The sequence below is a fragment of the Podarcis vaucheri genome (assembly GCF_965113315.1).
Source record: "Podarcis vaucheri genome assembly, chromosome: 9".
Classification (NCBI taxonomy): Eukaryota; Metazoa; Chordata; class Lepidosauria; order Squamata; family Lacertidae; genus Podarcis; species Podarcis vaucheri.
In genome coordinates, this window is record NC_138767.1 from 3,168,687 (window position 1) to 3,190,645 (window position 21,959).

The following is a 21,959-nucleotide window of genomic DNA, read 5'->3' on the forward strand; positions in this document are numbered from 1 at the left end:
CGGGAGAAGGGACCAGCAGAGGGAGAGAGAACACTTCCTTTGGGGAAGGAAATCAGCGGGACACCTGGGAGAAAGGGGAGCAGGGAAGGACTTCGGAGAGATGGCTCCAAGACTCTTCCACAAAGACCAGCAGGGAGAGTCCAGGACCTCCGCTGGCCACGCCCACTCTGCGCAGAAGACTTCCACGCAGGGAGGCTAGGCGGAGACTTGGCGTCAAGGAATTTTTATGTTGGAAGAAGTTCAGGAAACGCCCACTGACGGATTCTGCCAGTGACTGACACAGCCACGGAGAAAGGGCTGTTCAGCCAGGGAAAGTTTTAGCCAGGGAACGTTGTCATAGAGCATCAGCACCCTCTACGCACAAGCAACCCCCAATTCCCTTTACAGCAATCCGTCAGTCTTTGACGTTGCTTGTGCACAACGACAGGACAGGCAGCATCATGAGTCAAACCGGAGGAGCAGGCGCCGGAGAGGGAGCAGCGGCAGCGCCAAATCTGGAGGAGAGAAACCGAGATTTGGAAAAGCAACTGGCTCTGTTAGCGGCGCGGCTAGATGAAAGGAGGACTCAGGATGCCCGGGGGAAGCCCACCCCCATCGCACAAGCAACCCCCAATTCCCTTTACAGTATGCATTGCAAATAAATACATTAAACAGAAAGCAGGCTATGACTGGACCCTTCCATTCTCTATTTTTGTAGCCATCTACATTTGAGCTTGCAGAATAAGGTCTTTTCATGGTGTTTTTGAGGGCTGATGCCAAAGAGTCCCATAATCTAGATGGCAGAGTGTAGATTGTGCATTAAAACAGCAGGGTGGGGTGATCTCTTGGTTTTGGTTTTGTGTAGTGATCATGAGATCCAGTTTCATTCATCTTGAAAGTGTCTTCTTAGAGCCAAGCATCATTCGGCACCTTCTTGCAAATATACTGTGTCATTTGCTCACAGTTTAATGCTACCCAGCAACTTCCATGGCAATTAAGGGCAATTGCACCACAGTTGTGCTTCGCGGCTCTATTTGGCTCACCCCTTTTCCAGAAGCTGAAAAGAAGAGAAACAGCAGCATTGATCAATCATTAAAAAGATGCTCAGCTCTTTCTCTCTTAACATCCACTCACAAGTGTGATGGATTTTTCTCCCCATATTTCAGAATTCTAGCCATGTAAGGGTGGGACGCAGGTGGCGCTGTGGGTAAAACCTCAGCGCCTAGGACTTGCCAATCACATGGTCGGCGGTTCGAATCCCTGCGACGGTGTGAGCTCCCGTGGTTCGGTCCCAGCTCCTGCCCACCTAGCAGTTCGAAAGCACGTCAAAGTGCAAGTAGATAAATAGGTACCGCTTTATAGCGGGAAGGTAAACAGCATTTCCGTGTGCTGCGCTGGTGCAGGCTCGCCAGAGCAGCTTCGTCACGCTGGCCACGTGACCCGGAAGTGTCTCCGGACAGCGCTGGCTCCCGGCCTCTTAAGTGAGATGGGCGCACAACCCTAGAGTCGGACACGACTGGCCCGTACGGGCAGGGGTACCTTTACCTTTAACCATGTAAGAAAAACAACAACAACTATTGGTGTTTCGCAACTTTCTAACTTGTTGCAGGACCTTAGCAGAGTACACGCAGAGTTCACGAAAGCAATCGGTTGCAGGCAGGATGGACGAAGCAGGAATCAGTTACTTGTTACTTATAGGTGTTTCTTATGTACAGTGGACTTCAAGTTACTATTTACAGGAACAGAGCACAACATGGATCTTTAGCTCTCTCACCACACGACTCTTACACTAACACTCAACTCTCCACGCTCTACTAACACATTCCAGTCAATAGGCCATAAATCATTATTCCCATGAGTGAGCTTGACCAATGAGGGAGCTGTCTCCAGGCCTCTATATCTCCAGGCAGATTTTACTCCTTTACATTGCCTTGGCTGTTGGCCAACTCCTAATTGACTCTGTGTGAAGCTGCACGTATTCAAAATCCCAACAACAACTGTGGGTTAAGCATCTCTCTCCTAAATGTGGATTACAAAATCTTTGCAGACATTTTAGCAAATAGACTAAAAAGAGTTTTAAATGAAGTGATTCACAAAGATCAGGCAGGCTTTCTCCCTGGCAGGCATTTGTTTGTGAATACAAGGAATATAATTGACATTTTGGAACTTTTGCAAATGAATATCAATACAAAAGCAGTGTTGATCTTTATAGATGCGGAGAAGGCCTTTGATAACATCTCATGGAAATTTATGAAGAAAAACTTGGAAGGGATGGGAGTGGGATGGGGGTTTGAAAATGGCATAGATGCAATTTATAGTAAATAATGTGGTGACAGAAGAGTTCAGGATTGAGAAAGGAACACGACAAGGTTGCCCTATTTCCCCATTGTTATTTATTTCGGTCCTGGAGGTGCTCTTGAACATGATCAGAGGGGACTGGCTGGTTGAAGGAATCCAGGTCGGAACCAAACAGTACAAACTTAAAGCTTTCGCAGATGACTTGGTCTTGACACTACAGGAGCCAGAATCTAGTACAAAAAGGGTGTTAGAACTGATTCAAGAGTTTGGTCGGGTGGCGGGATTTAAATTAAACAAGCAGAAAACTAAGGTTTTGGGGAAAAATTTGGCAACTTTAGAAACAGAAAGGTTTCAGAAAGCGACAGACTTAAATGTGGTCAAAAAGGTGAAATATCTAGGGGTAAACATGACAGCTAAAAATCTGAATTTATTTGAGGATAATTATGAAAAGTGCTGGTCAGAAATTAAAAAGGACCTAGAAAGTTGGTCAAGATTGAAGCTTTCCTTGTTGGGTCGAATTGCTGCTATAAAGATGAATGTATTGCCAAAAATGCTGTTTTTGTTTCAGACCTTACAGATTGTGGACAAGGTGGAGTGTTTCAGGAGATGGCAGAGAGATATTTCTAAATTTGTCTGGCAGGGCAAAAAGCCCAGAATAAAATTTAAAATACTAACTGACGCTAAGGAAAGAGGGGGGTTTGCCCTGCCAGACTTAAAGTTGTATTATGAATCAGCAGCTTTCTGCTGGTTGAAAGACTGGCCACTCCTTGAGAACACTGATACTTTGGATTTGGAAGGGTTCAACAACGCATTTGGATGGCATGCATACTTGTGGTACAACAAGGTGAAAGTTCATAGAGCTTTCAAGAACCATATTGTCAGGAAGGCAGTGTTTAATGTCTGGATAAAATACAAAGACTTATTAGAAAATAAGACCCCAAGGTGGTTGTCACCAATGGAAGCTAAGGCTCAGAAAAGACTCAATATGGAGGCCAATTGGCCAAAATATTGGGAAATATTGGAAAAGGATGGAGACACTTGGAGATTACAGGGTTTGAGAAATTAAAAGATAAAGTGCGAGATTGGTTACACTATGCTCAGATCAGGGAGGCCTTTAACTTGGATAAAAAAACAGGCTTCCAGGTGGAAAAATCGAAATTAGAAACAGAACTGTTAGAACCTAAAACTAAGGTACTTTCAAAAATGTATAACTTGCTGTTAAAATGGAATACACAGGATGAAACGGTTAAATCAGCTATGATAAAATGGGCGCAAGACATTGGCTATAACATTATGTTTGCTGACTGGGAACGACTGTGGACCACCGGTGTAAAATTTACGGCATGCAATGCCTTGAAAGAAAATATTATGAAAATGATATATAGGTGGTACATGACCCCAGTCAAGCTTGCAAAAATATATCGCTTGCCAGACAATAAGTGTTGGAAATGTAAAGAAGCTGAAGGAACATTCTTTCACCTTTGGTGGACGTGCCCAAGGGTTAAGGCGTTCTGGGAAATGATCTACAATGAACTAAAAAAGGTATTTAAATATACCTTCCTTAAGAAACCAGAGGCTTTCCTTTTGGGCATTGTCGACCAAATGGTGTTAAAAAAGGACAGAACTTTCTTTATGTATGCAACAACTGCAGCAAGAATTCTTATCGCAAAGTACTGGAAGACACAAGATTTGCCCATGCTGGAAGAATGGCAGACGCAACTGATAGACTATATGGAACTGGCGGAAATGACTGGCAGAATCAGAGACCAGGGGGAAGAGACGGTGAAAGAAGATTGGAAGAAATTTAAGGACTATTTACAAAAACATTATAAACTGTATGAATGTTAAGATGATGCATGACAGAAAATAATCTGGCACTAGCAACTTAGTGGAAGTGGTATGAAAATAAGTGCACTATAGGAACAAGGACGAAATTTTGATTAATACTATGTCAAATTTAAATATTTAAATATCGGACAATAAAATTTTAAATTGGAGACATATTATTTGAAAACTATAAATTAAGATTTGGAAAAAGGTGAAGTACTGCTGATTATAACTTTATAAATGGGAACGCAGGAAAGGGAGATGCGAGGAAGTCCAAAAAGAAGGACATGGAAATTTGGTTTTTTGAAATTCAAAATATGTTGTATTTTATTTGCTTTGTGTTTATTTTTGTTTTTATGTTGGTGAAGGTGTCTTATGTTTGGTGATGTATTGTTTAAAACTTTTAATAAATATTTTATTAAAAAACAACTACAACTGTGGGTTAAGACTGTCTCTTTTCTTTTCACATGAAGTGATTTCTCATAGTAACCTACAAAAAACTGAGGGTGTGACTTTGGAAGGCTCAGTGTCACACACAAGAACTTTCAGTCAATTTAGTTTGGGCAGTATCCAAAGCAGTACTTCTGCTATTGCCAGGATTTCCATTTCTGCAACAGAACTGTCCCTCTCTCCTTTCCATATGTACCCACATCCTCCTCAGATCTGCTTTGGACTGTTGTGGGTGTTGGAGAAAGAGTGTTGGAAGAGAGATCCTTACTCTCTCATAGCAGAGTTAGCACAGTAGTGATTGTTCTGAGCATATTAAAACCACGTTAGATTTGCATCCGCCTTCATCCACCTCATCTCACATCCATCACCCACCCCATGCATGAGGATAGCAATGACACTATACAGAAACAAACATAGCTATGTCCTCAAATGAATTGCAAAATATAATCTATAACCACAAAGCCATTATAGGGTTGATTGAAATGATATGATATTTCTCACATATATATCTTATCTAAATCTAACATGATGGTTCTAAGTTTACCCATAGTTGACAAAGGTATCACCCTAGCCTCACTCTTATTGTCACTTGCATTTTACAGTGTCCATTGTGTACTGAATCAAGTCCCACTACACAGCACTAAAATTCTGTGATAAATGTATTCTATAACTCCCTCATTTTTAGCTCTCTGTGAATCTATTAAATTGATATTGCTAGTAATGGTGCAGTAGGTGGATTTTTTACTCTCATGAGATGTTCGGGTGAGATCTGCCCTTTGATCAAGTCTAAGATCACATACAGCAGTGGTTCCCAATTGGTGGTCCACAGACCACCCACCCAGGGGCTCCATGGTGTCATTCACATAACAAAAACTGCCACAGAGATATTAAAATGTTCAGAGGTAGGGTGGCCCATGGCGTGGCTTTTGAAAAACAATAGGTCTGCAGTACTTAGCTAACTGGGAACCACTGGCATACGGGGTTTAATTTCCCAGCTAGTATTATACAACCCCACTGCCTGCTTGTAAAGTTTACTCAATACCTTGAGTAAGGATTCGTGGTTGGTATTGGGTGCATCAATGAAGATGAATGTCATTGGATTTTGTTCCAGGAGACCTTGCAAAATTGAAAGCAGCCCTCTGTTAATGCAGCCCTGGTAATAAATGCCAGACCAGTTCTCTCCAGTAGCACCTTAAAGACCAACTAAGTTAGTTCTTGGTATGAGCTTTCGTGTGCATGCACACTTCTTCAGATACTAACACGGCTACCTATCTGTAACTGGAACCATGGAAGGCACCACATTGAGCCGCATGAAATGGAAGTCCATCAACCAGGTATCTGAAGAAGTGTGCATGCACACGAAAGCTCATACCAAGAACTAACTTAGTTGGTCTTTAAGGTGCTACTGGAAGGAATTTTTTTATTTTGACTATGGCAGACCAACACGGCTACCTATCTACTACTGAGACCAGGTCTCTGTTCTACTACCAAGCTGTGGATGAGTGAGATCTTACTCTGACCTTGTACATCCATCCACACAAGCTGAAAAGAGTTGTTAGATATTTAAAGAGAACCATGAAGTGTCTTAAACTGCCAGCTGACAGTGTTGCTCAGCTTTAGGTTCCTGCAAGTCCTTTTGAAGCTGAACTAAGCAGCACAAACCATTTAAAAGCCTGCCTTCAGCCTCTTCCGAATCACCACATTCATTAGGTTAGAGAAGCAGGAAGAGGAGCCTTCCTGCCTCTCCAACCTAGTGAGAAGCAGCAGACGCTCATCTGGGCAATGATGTGGAGGAGTACATATGTAGATCTTTGGCAGTAGAGAAAATTGCATGGCAAAATGTATTTGGAGAGGGAAAGGATCAGTTACGTAAACAGAATCTGCAACTTCTTGGAATGCATGCCATTAGCAAATATTTCTTCAAAAACCTACGTGACTAAAGCCTCTACTCCTGCCAGCCATCTCCATTTCGCTTGGTTGTCTTTAAAGAGTCCAATCCAAAAAAGCTTTCTTCGGGCTTTTACTTTTACTTTTTTGCTAGGGTAGGGGTGGGGAGAAAGAAAAACAAGAAAATTTTCAGTAGGAATGAGGAGCAAGGCAGTTCTCTCAAAGTCGTTCTAGACAATGTCCCTTTCTCTGAGCTACTATAGCCCTTTACAAACATTCAACAGACATAGGTGTCACCTTTGAAAGCCAAATCCATATTTTTGGAGAAAGCCGTGATCAAAACTATGGTATTCCAAGTATGGTTGCATCAAGCACCAAGAATAATTTTGTACTGAGGATGTGCTATTGTCCCCCTGATCCAGGTTATGATGCTGCTGCTGATGGAATCAAGGAAGGATCCCAAAGAGAAAATATTGTAGTAAAGGGTAACTTCACCTGCCCTCACCAAGACTGACTACATGTGTGTTCCAGTCATGACACAGAGTTAAAATTTCCAGATACTGTAAATGACTGTGCCATAAAACAGTTCATCTTGGTACCATCTAGCGGGACAGTGACCCTGTGTGGCAAATACTCCAATATCTGTATCCATGTTTGTTGGTTCCAGAGCTATTGGAATCAGTCTGGTTGTGGTATGCTTGATGGGATGACAATGGGGTCTCACCAATGTCTGTGCCCTGCAGCATCCCAGTAGCCCCTTTGCCAGGGTTAAGGGCTGGGAGAGGGATATACCTTGCAAGCTCCTCTAGAGTCATCTCCATGATACTCTCCTGCCAGAGGGCTAGGGTGGTGAGGGAAGCCTTTTTTTCTGAGCACTCAGTACATCTCAAAGAGCAGAGGAAGAATCTACAAGATTTCCCTCAAGTATCTACTCCTCCTCCTTCAAGACCTCCTTCCTGACTGCCAGCTTCATTCTATTAGAGCTCAGCAGCACCAAGAAACCTTAGTTAGCCCCAGATGGTAGCAGCTGTTCCCTGCCCCACCTACCCCTTGGCTTGACTGATGGAGTTGCTGTATTGCCTGCATGCTGGTGGATTGTACCTTCTTAAATGGATAGTGATGATAGGAGCCCTTTGACTCAAGGAGATCCCCTACCTTTTCAATACTCTGCTTTGATGCTCACCTGTTCTTGATGGGATGACAATGGGGTCTCACCAATGTCTGTGCCCTGCAGCATCCCAGTAGCCCCTTTGCCAGGGTTAAGGGCTGGGAGAGGGATATACCTTGCAAGCTCCTCTAGAGTCATCTCCATGATACTCTCCTGCCAGAGGGCTAGGGTGGTGAGGGAAGCCTTTTTTTCTGAGCACTCAGTACATCTCAAAGAGCAGAGGAAGAATCTACAAGATTTCCCTCAAGTATCTACTCCTCCTCCTTCAAGACCTCCTTCCTGACTGCCAGCTTCATTCTATTAGAGCTCAGCAGCACCAAGAAACCTTAGTTAGCCCCAGATGGTAGCAGCTGTTCCCTGCCCCACCTACCCCTTGGCTTGACTGATGGAGTTGCTGTATTGCCTGCATGCTGGTGGATTGTACCTTCTTAAATGGATAGTGATGATAGGAGCCCTTTGACTCAAGGAGATCCCCTACCTTTTCAATACTCTGCTTTGATGCTCACCTGTTCTACTCCTGTTTTCAGAGACATTAGCTTGGCGCCTTCCCTCTCACACACTTTTTTCGAATTCATCCATGATTCTGACCCATGAGAAAACCAATAGTATGCCGTTGCAAATAAAACCCAACCATCATTCACATTTTTAGAGATGATGTCTTTGAGTCAGCCAGGTATGGAGGAAGAAGAGAAAAAGAAAACAAGATAAGGAATTTAAGGGGAACCACCTTGTATGCCTGTGCAGATTTCAATTACTTTTGTGAAGTTCATTTCTCCGGGCACATGATAACATATATTAATCTAGGAAGCTCAGAAATCTTAAAAAAAAGAAAAACATTAACTCATCAACCCATGCTGATGCTGATGCTGCAGTAAATAGCTGGGTGGGTGTAATGGTTCTAGGGGTTGCTCGTGCGTAAATCGGCACCACCCCTGGGTGGGTTACCTGGGTGAACTCTCACTGTCCGGACAGCCATTCACCCGTGGCTGTCTCAATCGCTGGCAGAATCCGTCAGTGGGCATTTCTTGAACTTCTTCCAGCATAAAAGTTCTTTGACGCCTAGTCGCCGCCTACTCTCCCTGCGCGGAAGCCTTCTGCGCAAGGAGGGTGTGGGCAGCGGAGGACCAGTGCTCTCCCCGCTGGTCTCCGGCGAAGAGTCATGGAGCCACCTCGCCGATTCCCCCATCTGCCCCCTTCTCCACTGGTGCTACGCTGATTTCCTTCCCCAGAAGATGGGCTGCTTCTCTCCCTCCCGGGACGCTCTCCGGAATCCCACTGGACTCCTCCCTCTCCCTCTGGCTCCGATGGCAGTTCCCTGACAGTGGGCATAGCTGGAACAGGGAGCGCAGTCAAGAACCTCACCTACTTGTTTCCACCTGGATACTTTGGGCAGCATCAGGGCAGACTTGAAGGATGGAGAGGGGGAGTAGCTGTGGTTTATCAAAATTCTGTTTCTCTCTCTAGGCTAACTTTCCAGTTGCGGAGGTGGGGAGGGCAATCTAGAGTGGGCAACTGGGACAGATGAGGGATTCTGCTGGTTTACCACCTGGTTTGCTGCCCAGCAGTCTCCCTGCCTGAGCTGACAGGATGGTTCCAGTGGGCTTCCAAATGGCTCTGGGGGATTTTCCAGCTCATCTGAAAGTGGGTGGTGCTCCTGCCAAGTTTTGGCCAAGCTGTGGAACAGCTGAATAAAGATGATGATGATGATGACGGCGGCGGCAATGATACTTTATAATATGCTGCCCATCTAACTGGGTTTTCCTCAGCTACTCTGGGTGAATTCCAACAAAATAAAACACAACTGGAGTCCAAACATTAAAAACTTCCCTGAACAGAGGTCTTCTGAAAGTCGGATAGTTGTTTTTTTCCTTGACATCTTGGCTCGGGCCATTGACACGATTGGTCCTGAGCTCCCTCTCCCGCTTCATTCAGCCTGTTTGGCCCCTTGGTATACTGCAGAGGTTAGGGCAAAGAAAGAAGCTGGGAAATGGCTTGAACGTGTGTGGAGGAAAAATCTGGTTGAATGCAATTGAACACTGGTGAGGGCTCATCCTTGAGCCTACCAAGTGGGAGTGAAGGCTATAAAGAAGTGTTGCTTAGCTTCCTCCATTGTGCCATGCAGCAGAGCTTTCTTGGGTAGAGTAGGGCCTGCTACAGTCTGGCCTGAAGGAGATGGGAGAACTGAAAGCAGCTTTCTGTGATTTGTTTGCAAAGTATTTTGAGGATAAAAGTGACCCTTCATGACCCTTCTGTTACAGCAGATAATAATAATAATAATAAATCTTAAAGGGTGTCCAGAGCAGAGGCAGTGATAAATCACTCCTTAAGAAACCCAGCCTGATGGGCAGAATATAAATAAATTGTTGTTGTTGTTGTTGTTGTTGTTGTTGTTGTTGTTGTTGTTGTTATTCCCTAGGCTCATAAAAATCTAAGTAACAGTCCATCAGTTGCTAATCTCCCCTTCCTGGGCAAGGTTCTTGAGTGGGTGGTCGTGGACCAGATCCAGATGCTCTTGGAAGAAACTGATTTTCTAGATCCATTTCAACCATGGTTTAGGTCTGGTTTTGGCATAATGTCTTTAAAGGCAATCATATTTCCCAAGGTCAAAGAAAAAGAGGGGAAATGGCATTATACAACATCCACAAAATGTGTGTTTTTGTGCTGACCATCCTTTGCTTGTTTTTATGCACAAGTGATGCAATTCGCATTCATTCCCTGTCTCTGCTTTCACATCTCATAGAATCATAGAATCATAGAATCATAGAGTTGGAAGAGACCACAAGGGCCATCGAGTCCAACCCCCTGTCAAGCAGGAAACACCATCAGAGCACTCCTGACATATGGTTGTCAAGCCTCTGCTTAAAGACCTCCAAAGTAGGAGACTCCACCACACTCCTTGGCAGCAAATTCCACTGTCGAACAGCTCTTACTGTCAGGAGGTTCTTCCTAATGTTTAGGTGGAAACATGTTAAGGTGGAAACATCTAAAGCTTTATAAGCTATTTTATAATCACTTTACCTATTATGTATTCAATGCTCTGTGCTTGCCAGAATTTGAATATGGACTAAGGATTCTGAGCCCCTGTGTTCTGACTCAATACATGCTATCCAGTCGTGCCATTCCTTTCTTCCACACAAGGCTGCAGTCGTGGAGGACCTGCACTGGCTTTTGGACAAGAAATCTCCTTGGATCTGGGGCGATGCTCAAAAGGCTGCCTTCAATGCTGTCAAACAGCTGCTCTCCCCTGAAAGAGTCCTTACTCATTTTGATGAGACCAAGCTTGCTGTGCTTGCCTGTCACACCTCCCCATATGGAACAGGCGCAGTCCTCAGCCACCAGTAGCCAGATGGGTGAGAGGCCCCCAATGCATTCTACTCCAGAACTTTGTCATCTACGGAATGCAGTTATGTCCAGATTGACAAGGAGGCCCTTGCTATCGTAGCAGAAGTAAAGAAGTTCCATGACTACACCTATGGCCACCACTTCATTATCATAAGTGACCACATGCCTCTGCTGGACCTTTTTGCTGCTGATTAGAAGACACCCCAGCTCCTGTCCCTGAGGATGCTAAGGTGGTCCATCCTTCTCAGGGCATATGACTACATGCTGCACAACGTTCCTGGCAAGAGCCTGGGCCACGCAGATGCCCTAAGCTACCTGCCATTACCAGACATAGACATTGACCCATCCCAGCCCACAGTGTGATGTTGCTGGAGACTCTTGCCCAGGTGCCGCTCCATGCCATGGATGTCACCACACACTCATGTGTCCATCTCCTGTGTCCTCAACTGGATGTGGAGGAGGTGCCCAGCGAATCACCTTGATGCAGAATTCTCCCCATTTGTTTCCCAGCAACATGAGCTGTCAGTTCACAAGGGATGCCTTCTGTGGGGAAACTGGGTCATGATCCCTGCTAAGCTGTGGACCAGAGTGCTGGAGGCTCTCCATGTCAGTCACCCAGGCATTGTCCATATGGAAGCTCTGGCCAGTAGCTACATCTGGTGGCCAGGCAGTAATGCAGCAGTAGAAGATTGGGTCCAGCACTGCCAGGCCTGACAAGAGTCCTGACCATCCATGCCTCAGGCCCCAATCCAAAGGTAGGAGATGACATGCACACCATGGTCAAGACTCCACATCAATTTTGCTGGTCCATGCCAAGGTCAGACATTCTTGATCATTGTGGACTCCTTGTCAAAGTAGCTTGAGGTGGTGCCCATCTCAGCAATGACCTCCAGGATCGTCATCTGGGCCCTGCTGTGGGTCTTTCTTCACCCTACATGGCCTGCCAGACACCATCATGTCAGATCATGGAGTACAGTTCATGGAGTACAGTTGTGACGATTTGCTACGAGGTAGGCGAAAAAACCAAGTGGCTCACAAAACCAGCCAATTAGCCAAATGGAAAAACTCCTACCAGGCCCCTTGCGGCGACCAGCCGAAGCCCATAGCAAGGTCAGTGGCAAAACCTAAAGGGCGGGTGGGTGGGAAACCGCGTCGTCTCCGGGGTGAAAAGGGGCAAGCCGAGGGCTGCCCCGACCTTAAGTGGCCTTTCTAAGGCCCGCCCCTGCTGCCAGCCGATTGGCTGGCGCCGCAGGGGATACAGAATGGGGGAATCCCTGCTTCCCGCGAGGCTGGCGCCAGCCTCGCGAGAGCGAGTGTGGGCGGGGGTCGTCATCCCGCAACCCCCCCTCCTCCTGACGGTCGGAATGGGCATTCTAAAAGGCTTCCAACTTATATGATGTCCCTACGAAGCTACCTGACTAATTATGGAATTTTTATTACAAGAGTTTTTATCAACACTAAGATTTGCCCTCTTATTCCCTACTCTCCAGTTAAAAGGAAAGCAATTAAAAATGAGGGCATTCCATCTACTACGAGCTCTACCTCTCCACCCTCAGACTTAATTAGTTGGACAGAGACCCCCATGCCCCTCCTATCAAAGGCTACTCATCTTGAGAATTCGATGGAGCAGGAATTACTTGTCTCCTTCTCCCATCTGCCAAAAGCCGAACAAACAGAGATAACGGACAGACTAGATGAGTTATTACTCTATCTCCGCAACTTTGAAGATCTAGCGCCCACAAAAGAGGCAAATATTCCACCTAACTTGGAGCGAAAAATGGGTCATGAATCTCCTCAGGTCACGGCAGAACACACACCCCTACTCTGCCCAACTGAAATCCACGACGAAATCTCTGTGGCGCCCCTAATCACATTACCGGAGACTCAACCATCCAATGGTTGCATCTTCCATGACCCCAGGAAAGCCCTAGATGCTATTGAAGAGACAAAATGACTCTCACCCCTACTACTATCCTGGAACGTTGCTGGATGGCAATCGAAAACAAGGGACAAAGATGTTTTAACCTACGTATCACAGTTCAAGATCATCCTGCTCCAAGAAACCTGGATGCAAAATCCTTTTGAACTACACAATTACTTTGCTTTCCATTCCCCTGCCTCAATCGGCCCAAAAGGCGAAAGACCGGCGGGAGGTTTGAGCACCTTCATATCGACAGATCTAGGAGCCTCCCCTATCCAATTGAAAATTGATAAAAAATGGATTTTGGCCGTTAAAATATTCTCCACCCATTTTAAGATCATATGCATCAATGTTTATATTCACCCACTTATGAAACAAACTGATCTTAAAAACATCTGGAACGAACTGGAAGACTGCATTCTCCTTGTCTCAAATAAGTTTCCCTCTGCCTCCTTAATTATTGGTGGGGATTTTAATGCAAGGCTAGGCCACTCAGAAGAACACTTAATCAAGGAAAGTGGAATGGGTCCCCTAAATGCTAATGATGAACACTGGCCCCTATTCAGGCGTCACTCACTTGACCCAGTTACCAATTTTGCTGGTACATGTCTTTTTTTAATGGCACTTAGATTAAACCTTGTTATCTTAAACGGCCTCTCCTTGGGAGACTGCCCTGGCCAATTTACTTACTGGTCAGGCTTAAGGCATTCTGTTATTGACTACATCCTTGTCTCCCAAGAACTCTTAGATGAATATATTGAATTTACGGTAGATATAAGAACCAAAAGTGACCATTTACCCCTAAATCTTAAAAGGACTGAATTTTGGGAACCCTCTAGATGTGGGCTTGCCCCGCAGACTCCTGATCCTAGTGCTTCACAACAAATAGGCAGATCCAGAATTAAATGGTCCCCTTATGTTAATAACAATTTTGGTATTTGGACACAATCAATGGAAGGTCAACTCCTCTGGGCTGAGCCGACTTCCAACGACACTGAAGAGACCTCCCCAACTGACCATTATAACACATTAATCCGAAAACTCCAACCGTTATTGTCAAGACCCAGAAGATCTAACCAAAATGACTCCCCTACCAACAAAAATTGGTTTGACCACGAATGCACTCGGGCAAAACTTATACTCAGGTCTTCCAGCAAAAATCCTAACCCTATCACTAAATTAGAGTTACAACTTAAAAAAAAGAACTACAAAGAGTTATTAAAAACCAAAAAAATAACCGCAGACTCTCTCATCTGGCAGGCCCTCATAAAAGCGTCAATAGAAAAAGACAATTCCAACTTCTGGAAAATTATCTCCAGTCAAACTAAAGCTCCTAATGAGGGCACAATTATTCCTGCAAATTCATGGGAAGAGCACTATAAAGTGCTGTTTAGGGAACATCGTCCTTCTGCGCCGCTTAACATCCCCTTAGATAATGATACACCATGGCCCCCAACATCTGAAACTGAAATCACTTCGCTAATTCTACAAATGAAATCTGGCAAAGCCCCAGGAAGTGATTTCATTGTCGCTGAACTTCTGAAAGCGCAAATAAACTGGTGGGCCCCGGTCCTTGCAAATCTATTTTCATATATAGATAAGACAACTGAAATCCCTAAAGATTGGGGACGAGCTATAATTGTTCCCATATTTAAAAAGGGCAACCCCTCTGATCCATCCAATTATAGACCAATTAGTCTCCTGAATGTGATCTGTAAACTTTATACAAAACACCTATGCCTAAAATTATGTGAATGGTTAGATCATAATAACTTGCTAGAAATTGAACAAGCAGGGTTTACATCCGGACGTTCCACCATTGATCACTGCTTAGTGTTAGATTACTTTGTCTATAAGTATACGAAACATTGGAAAAAGTCATTATATGCGGCCTTTGTGGACCTAAAGGCAGCATTTGATTCTGTATCCAGGAGTAGGCTCTGGGCCAAATTGGCCAATATGGGTATTAACAGAAGGTTATTACTTCTGATGATTAAGCTTCATGAGAACAATACCCTCCAGATAAGACTTGCACAGGACGGCAGACTCTCTAGAGAAATCCCAGTCCAAAGAGGAGTTAGACAAGGATGCCTATTAGCCCCATTCCTATTTAACATCTATGTTAACTCCCTGGTCACATGTTGCCGTGAAATTGAAACCCACCCCCCTGTGTTCTCTAACGGCAGAAAAGTACCAGTTTTAATGTATGCGGATGAAGCTGTTCTTCTCTCTCAAACCAAAGTGGGTCTGAAACGTGCCTTAGGAAAGTTTAGTGACCAATGTAACACTGAACTGTTAACAATTAACTTTGCTAAAACCAAAATTGTACATTTTAACTGCTCCTTCAGGAAGGATAATTGGAGCGTAAAGGGAAACGCCATTGAACAGACTAAGACCTTCCAATACTTAGGCATTACTTTCTCTTATAATGCCAAATTGTCAATACACTTGACCACATCAGCTATATCAGCAGGAAGAAGTGCAAATGCTATCCTTAGATTATTCAGAAGGAAAGGAGCTGGCTTCTTCCCGATGGCCCTAACAGTCTTTCAGGCAAAATCTTTAGCCCAACTTCTATATGGCTCTCAAATTAGCCCCTCTGCCAACCTTAAGACCCTTGAAACAGTACAATCTAAATTCTTAAGATCATTATTTGTTACCCCTAAGTGTACACCTAATGCAGTCTTAAGGAAAGAGGCAGGACTGCCCAGAGTGGAATTAAAAGTCTGGGAACAAGCAATATCCCTCTGGCTGAAAATCCATTACAATCCTAAGGGACTATTACCTTGCTTCCTGGCCGCAGTTCCCTATCCTCCTTGGCTTATGCAAATAACTAACAAGATCAAACAAATTGGTCTAAACCCTGAAAATCTTTTTATTGGAACTCTGAACAAGGCAAAAGCTATTATCACTCGGAGACTTTATGATATCGAATTACAACAAGAAGGCGCCCTACTCCCGGAGACGTATAGATGTTTAAAAGCTTGGCCCAATTTTGCAGCTGCCCCTTACTTAACTAACATCACTAACGAAGCCTATAGATGGGCTTTCTCTAGAGCCCGCTTTGAGACAATGCCCTCAGCAGTGCTGTACGGCAAATTCACGCGGGTCCCAATGCATGCGCGTCTCTGCCCTTGTATGTCTAATAAGGTAGAATCTGTCACACACATTCTTCTATTTTGTGAATTTTATAGTGAAGAACGAGTTCAACTTATTTTACCGCTTCTATCAAAATTTATACCTCTTCAATATTATTTGGAATCCTCCCCTGAAATTCTTCGAAAATACCTCCTGGAAGATTCCTCAAGCTCAATATCATATGAGGTGGCTAAATTTTGCATTTTAGTAATTAGGAAGCGTAAATCTCTTCTGTTGAATGGCACACTGCGAAATTCCCTTGTGTAATCTTTTTTCTTTTCTGAGGTTGTTGCTGATTTCTTGTTGTCTGATCTTGTAGTGTTTAGTGTCGCTGGCTTTGGCTGCAATAAAAACTTGAACTTGAATGGAGGATCCTATCCTGACCTAGGTTTGGCCGTCTGGGTACTTGCCGTGGCACTAAAACAGGCCTGTGCGTAGAGTGAGAGTTGCTATGGTCTGCAGGTATTTTATCCCACATGCCAATGAGCCAATTCACTATGTGAGTAGGCTTGAGGGCTTCTTTCTGATGATGGGCTTGTGAAACCAGAGAGATTTTGTTGTTGCACCAATCACCCCACTGCCCAAGTTGGTGGAAGTTGCCTCGGGAGTGCTATTCAAGAATCTCTCTTCCATGGATGAATATAGTAAAGGACAGGTCTTTTAGCTGACCTGAAAAGGAGGACAGCTCTCTGCTCTGGCTCTAAGAGTTTTCAGCTAGAGGAGGGGCTTTCAGCTGGGGCAGAATCAGGGCAGGATCCCACTGCACTACATCATAGGGTAGCTTACCAATTTCCTTTTGCAGTTGATCATTTATGTTGGCATAATACACCATTTCCTCTGATATGTTTTGAGCTGCAGCGAGTATTTGGAAGTCTAAAAGATTTGAAACAGTTTAAGGCAGGAGTATCTGAAATAACAATCTGCAAATATTAAGAAACCGTTTCCAAACATTTTTAAACACTTTAGCCTGAAACAAGAAGCAGAGCTCCAGGATTGGGTTCTTATGAATATGAGGACAGACTTGATTCTCTGTGGCTGAGATCACCAATGAAAAGCCTCAGAAGAATCCTGCAGCTGGATCAGACCAAAGACTCATGCAATCCACTATCCTATTCTCATATTGAAAGCGGCTCATGAAGTATCTCTAATGTTTCCTTCCTTTGTCCTCCTTTTCTGCTGGGAATCACAGGGCCACAAAACAATTCCCCACTGAGTCACACAGTAAAGCCAAATATGCAAAGATTACTTTACAGTTTTCTATTATGCTTTCTGAAATCTAAGAAAATACAGGCACCCAAACTCTTTTTCTGATGAATATTGGGTTGCCTTCCACATAGTTCTAAAGAGGGCGTTCTGTAAGCTCAGGAATTTCTCCTTGTGCAATGCAATCTTCAGCCCCTTTCCCTCCATTCTGTTCTGAAGTTTCTCCCCACCCTGGAGTGCAGTTTTGGTGATGGCATGGAGGGAGATGTGGGGGCAAAGTTCCTTTGCACTAGTGCTAAAATATAGCACTAGCACAAACATTGTGAATTAACAGTGTGATGGGGAAGGACAGCATTTCTAGTGGGGAGATGTGAGAATCACAACCATCTGCTTTTCTTTATGCTGAGCAGTGAAAAAGTGATAAACTCTATTGGGTGATGAGTTTCACTGAATGTTTTGCTCACACAATATGAATCCCAAAGGGAACTAAAGGAATTGAACATGTTCTAGCAAAAGTGAGGATTTGTATATAAAATGCTTACCATCCTTGTCCTTATAGGTTGAATCAATCCCAACAACAATGCTTCGAATCATTCCCAATCCCACTTGAAAATCAGCTCTTTTTTTTAATTCCTTCTGATCTAAGGAGGAGGTAGGTAGAAAAGAAATGAAGAAATTCTGTTCTAGCTTACTAGTCTGGTGACCTGGGGGCGGGGGATGCTTGGTTTCAAACTGCTTTTAACATTGAATTTTAAATGCTGACTTGTAACGTGCCCTGGGAGCTTAGGGAGAAGAGTGAATAAAAAATCAAATCAACAAAAACATGAATATGACTTCTATTAATATTTTCTGCTCCCAGCCCTGATATTGATGTTTCCTGTCCCTTGATTGTGGCTGCCCTGGTGCTCTGAAGTCCTGTTTCCATTTGGCCTGTTGCTTCTGTCATCAGATAGTTGGCCTTCCTTTGAAAGCTTTAGATTTTTTGGTGTCTAGATACACTTGTCCTCTTTGTCCTAGAGACTTGCATTTGCCAAGCTGCCTCATGCCCTGCCGTATGCTTAAAATATGTAAAGTCTTGGATCATTTGGTTCCCTCCCCCTGAGCTTTGCTTACTTTGGAGTGCCATTTAAAAATGAACTAGTTAACAAATAGGTTATGTGTTCATTTATCCAGTGCTATTTTTCTGGAGAAAGTGGTGCCAAACTCACCTTGAATATCTCCCTTGTTCTCTTAGATTAGCAACAGAGCCCACCTGAGAAGGGCTGGAACTGAGTCCTGGTGAATTTCGGCTGAAAAAGGCCCTGCATATATCTAGATATTTAGGTAGGCTCGGGACCCACCCACTTTATCCTCTGCAGCCTGTTTTCCCCAAGCACTTTCCTTCAGGGGAATGGAGCCCTAGCAGAGTACAGGGTGGTGAGGATCAGGAATGGGGGCTCTCCCCCAGCAAATGAGGATTAGTTGGGAAAGGAGCAGAGAATGGCAACTGGGAAAGGGAATTGTCCAGGGTGTTCCAGGGACTTGTGTCAGCCTGTGCTTCTGTTCCAAGAGCTGGAACTCACTTATTCAGGGAGAACAAAACAGTGTCATTGCTCTCACTGGGTGACAGCTGTAACTCAACCCCTGATATCAAAGAGAGATGAAAGGGATAAATCATAGAATCATAGAATCATAGAATCATAGAGTTGGAAGAGACCACAGGGGCCATCGAGTCCAACCCCCTGCCAAGCAGGAAACACCATCAGAGCACTCCGGACATATGGTTGTCAAGCCTCTGCTTAAAGACCTCCAGAGAAGGAGACTCCACCACACTCCTTGGCAGCAAATTCCACTGTCGAACAGCTCTTACTGTCAGGAAGTTCTTCCTAATGTTTAGGTGGAATCTTCTTTCTTGTAGTTTGGATCCATTGCTCCGTGTCCGCTTCTCTGGAGCAGCAGAAAACAACCTCCCTCCCTCCTCTATGTGACATCCTTTTATAGAGGAGGGAGGTTGTTTTCTGCTGCTCCAGAGAAGCGGACACTGAGCAATGGATCCAAACTACAAGAAAGAAGATTCCACCTAAACATTAGGAAGAACTTCCTAAATGGAAGGTGGATCCTGCCATCTCTTTTTGGAAATGCTATTGACATTTAAGCAAAGCACATGACATTAGTTGCAAAGTATGCTAATTATGTACTTACATAGAAGGAAAAGCAGCAGTGTCATGGCAATAAGGATGAACATCTCAAGTATGATAAATCTTTCACCCGTTGGAGATTGTAAGAAGGTAACCATGTCCTGAAAAGTAGATGCTTGAAGAAAGAAAATTCTGATTTAGCCATCAGTAGCCAACAGTGTTCTTGAAGCTACCAACATGAGTTTGACCAAACTGTGGGAGGCAGTGGAAGACAGGAGTGCCTGGCATGCTCTGGTCCATGGGGTTACAAAGAGTCAGACACGACTAAACGACTAAACAGCAACAAGCCAACATACCATTGCCACTCCAGGAAAAAGGGTTTCCATATGCTGTGGTAGCCATCAGCCAGAGACAGTCAACTGTTCAAGGGGTGGTAATCTGGGTGGTTGAGCAGGTGGAGGAAGTAAGGAGAGATACCTTGCTGCTTGAGGAAGTTTTTCTGACCAATGTCTGGATCAGAAGACAGTAGCCTTTGATACTAAAGGACTTTCTGCTCCCCAAACAAATGACAAGATGCTCCCTCTGAGCACATAACTCCACACTCCACATACAGAAGCTGGGCTGGACTGGCCATTGGCTCTTATTTGGATGCTGCTGAGAAGGTGCAGTGCAGCTTGTGTGGTCTACCCATCTCTGCCCACCACAGCACCTGCTTCCTGAGGCAACTACCTTATTCTGCCTAATGGTAGAGCAATTCCTGGCTGCACAGAGTAAAGGAACACCACAGCCAGCAGCAAAGAGTGGGCTGAATCCTGGGGTTTCTATGGGGCTTCGTGGATCTGTGGCACCCAAAGAGCTTTGTGTGCTTTTCTCTGCACTCCTCCCTAGCACAACCTGACTGGTTCCACTCCCTGCCTGTCTCTCCATCAACTTCCCTTTCCCATGCATTCCTCTACTTTATGAGAAACCTCATCCCATATGACTGTGCTGTATACAGACCACGAGTTTCAGTTGTTGGTGGTGTTGCTGCTGCTGCTGAATCCTTTCTGGATGCTTCATCAATTCTGGACTTTTCCATCCTCTCAGTTGCGTCTGTGAAACAATAAGCTATTATAACGACTATGAACACATTGGTTGGATGGTGGGTGTTTTCCCTTCCAAGCTCAGAGAATTAGTCTCTTGTCAAGCATGAAAGCTCACAGAATTTGCTTTTATTCTCCTGCACTTAATCTCCCTATTATAGGAACATAATTTTTAAAATAGATGCACATCTACAAATGTCAAGGATTTAATCGGTACAAAGTTGAAATGGACAACAACATCAGGCCAAAAATATGTCTCAGTAAGGCATTTCCAACATTTAACTTTGGCATCTATCAGTATTTCCTGTAAAGACATTGTTGAGTCCAATATAACTGAAATGTCTTTCTTTTTCATTTGCTGGATCAGTCTACATCTTATACCAAAAAGATGTTCCATATGGATTCAAAGGTATTGAAAAATGTTTTAGAAAATATAGCATTTTCTCTCTCTCCACATTTTTATTAGTTTTTTTAAACATATCATTCCCAACAATCATTTAACATAAATTCTTATCTTATATAAAGTTTTAGACTTCCATCAACAACCTCTGATGATTTTCCGTTCTTTATCACTTGTTCTGCATTTCTTAATTTCTCTATTACTCTTAATTATCATTAACTAATAATTCTTTTCATAGTTTTTCTTGCAATATTTCAAATAATCCTCCTTACAGAACTTCTTGCAGTCCTACAAGCATAATCTGTTCATTACAATTGCTTTTCAAATAATTCATATATTTACTGATAATATAGCATTCTCATTTGCATTCTATTCTTCTCTAAGCTCCTGGATATCTAATTTATAGGACTTCAGTAAGCATTTGCAAACAACAGTTATGAACTGACGTTAAGAGGAGCAGCCAATTAAATTACAGTAATTTTTCCTTTCTTCAGCTGTGGACATCAGTAATATTGTATTGTCCTTTACTTATTGCCTAATTTTTAATAAGTTACCGTGTATATATTCCCGAACTGTTCCCTCATCCCCTAGTTGTCTACGGAGATCATCTGTTAGGGCAACTAGAGCTGTCTCGGTCCTGAATCCAGGACGGAACCCAGACTGAAATGGATCTAGAGCCGGTGTTTCCTCCAGAAACCTACCAAGCTGTTCAGCAACCGCTCTCTCAGTTACCTTACCCAGACATGGAAGATTTGAAACTGGGCGGTAATTGGATAGATCTAAAGGATCTGGTGAAGTTTTCTTTAAGAGCGGACATACCACTGCTTCCTTCAGCTCCCCTGGGAATGTCCCCATGCCAAGGGACAAATTGATAATTTCAACCAGGGGGATCCGGGCGACACCTGGGCATGCCCTAATCAGTCAATGATACACTGGGTGAAAGATTTTGGGTATAATATACAACTTGCAGCATGGGAGAACTTAGGGAATTGGAATTTAAAATTCACAGCATGTTGCACGCTGAAAGGAAATTATATGAAAATGATATATTGTTGGTATTTAACTCCCAGTCAATTAGCAAAAATGTATAGAACAGGGTCAAATATATGTTGGAAATATAAGGAAAAAGAAGGCACCTTTTATCAAA

At 43.8% G+C, this 21,959-nt stretch overlaps 1 protein-coding gene and 1 long non-coding RNA gene across 6 annotated transcripts in view; both read right to left on the minus strand.

Moving 5' to 3' along the window:
- LOC309540054 (asialoglycoprotein receptor 2-like) overlaps nt 1–21,959 on the minus strand; it is a 57,188-nt gene that overhangs the window by 32,615 nt on the left and 2,614 nt on the right. For 2 of the 5 annotated variants that reach the window (XM_082236663.1, XM_082236659.1), the window contains exon 3: nt 20,330–20,420. In XM_082236663.1, coding sequence (XP_082092789.1) covers nt 20,330–20,420 — 91 coding nt within the window. Of the gene's footprint in view, nt 1–8,115; nt 8,268–16,796; nt 16,884–17,755; nt 17,855–19,394; nt 19,506–20,329; nt 20,421–21,959 lie in introns of all 5 variants that reach the window. The other 3 variants (XM_082236661.1, XM_082236660.1, XM_082236662.1) reach the window with 3 other exon arrangements.
- On the minus strand, nt 664–6,574 carry LOC309540164. The gene is made up of 2 exons (XR_014223088.1): nt 6,487–6,574; nt 664–1,036 (listed from the first exon to the last, which is right to left on the minus strand). It is a non-coding gene; the product is annotated as an uncharacterized lncRNA (long non-coding RNA).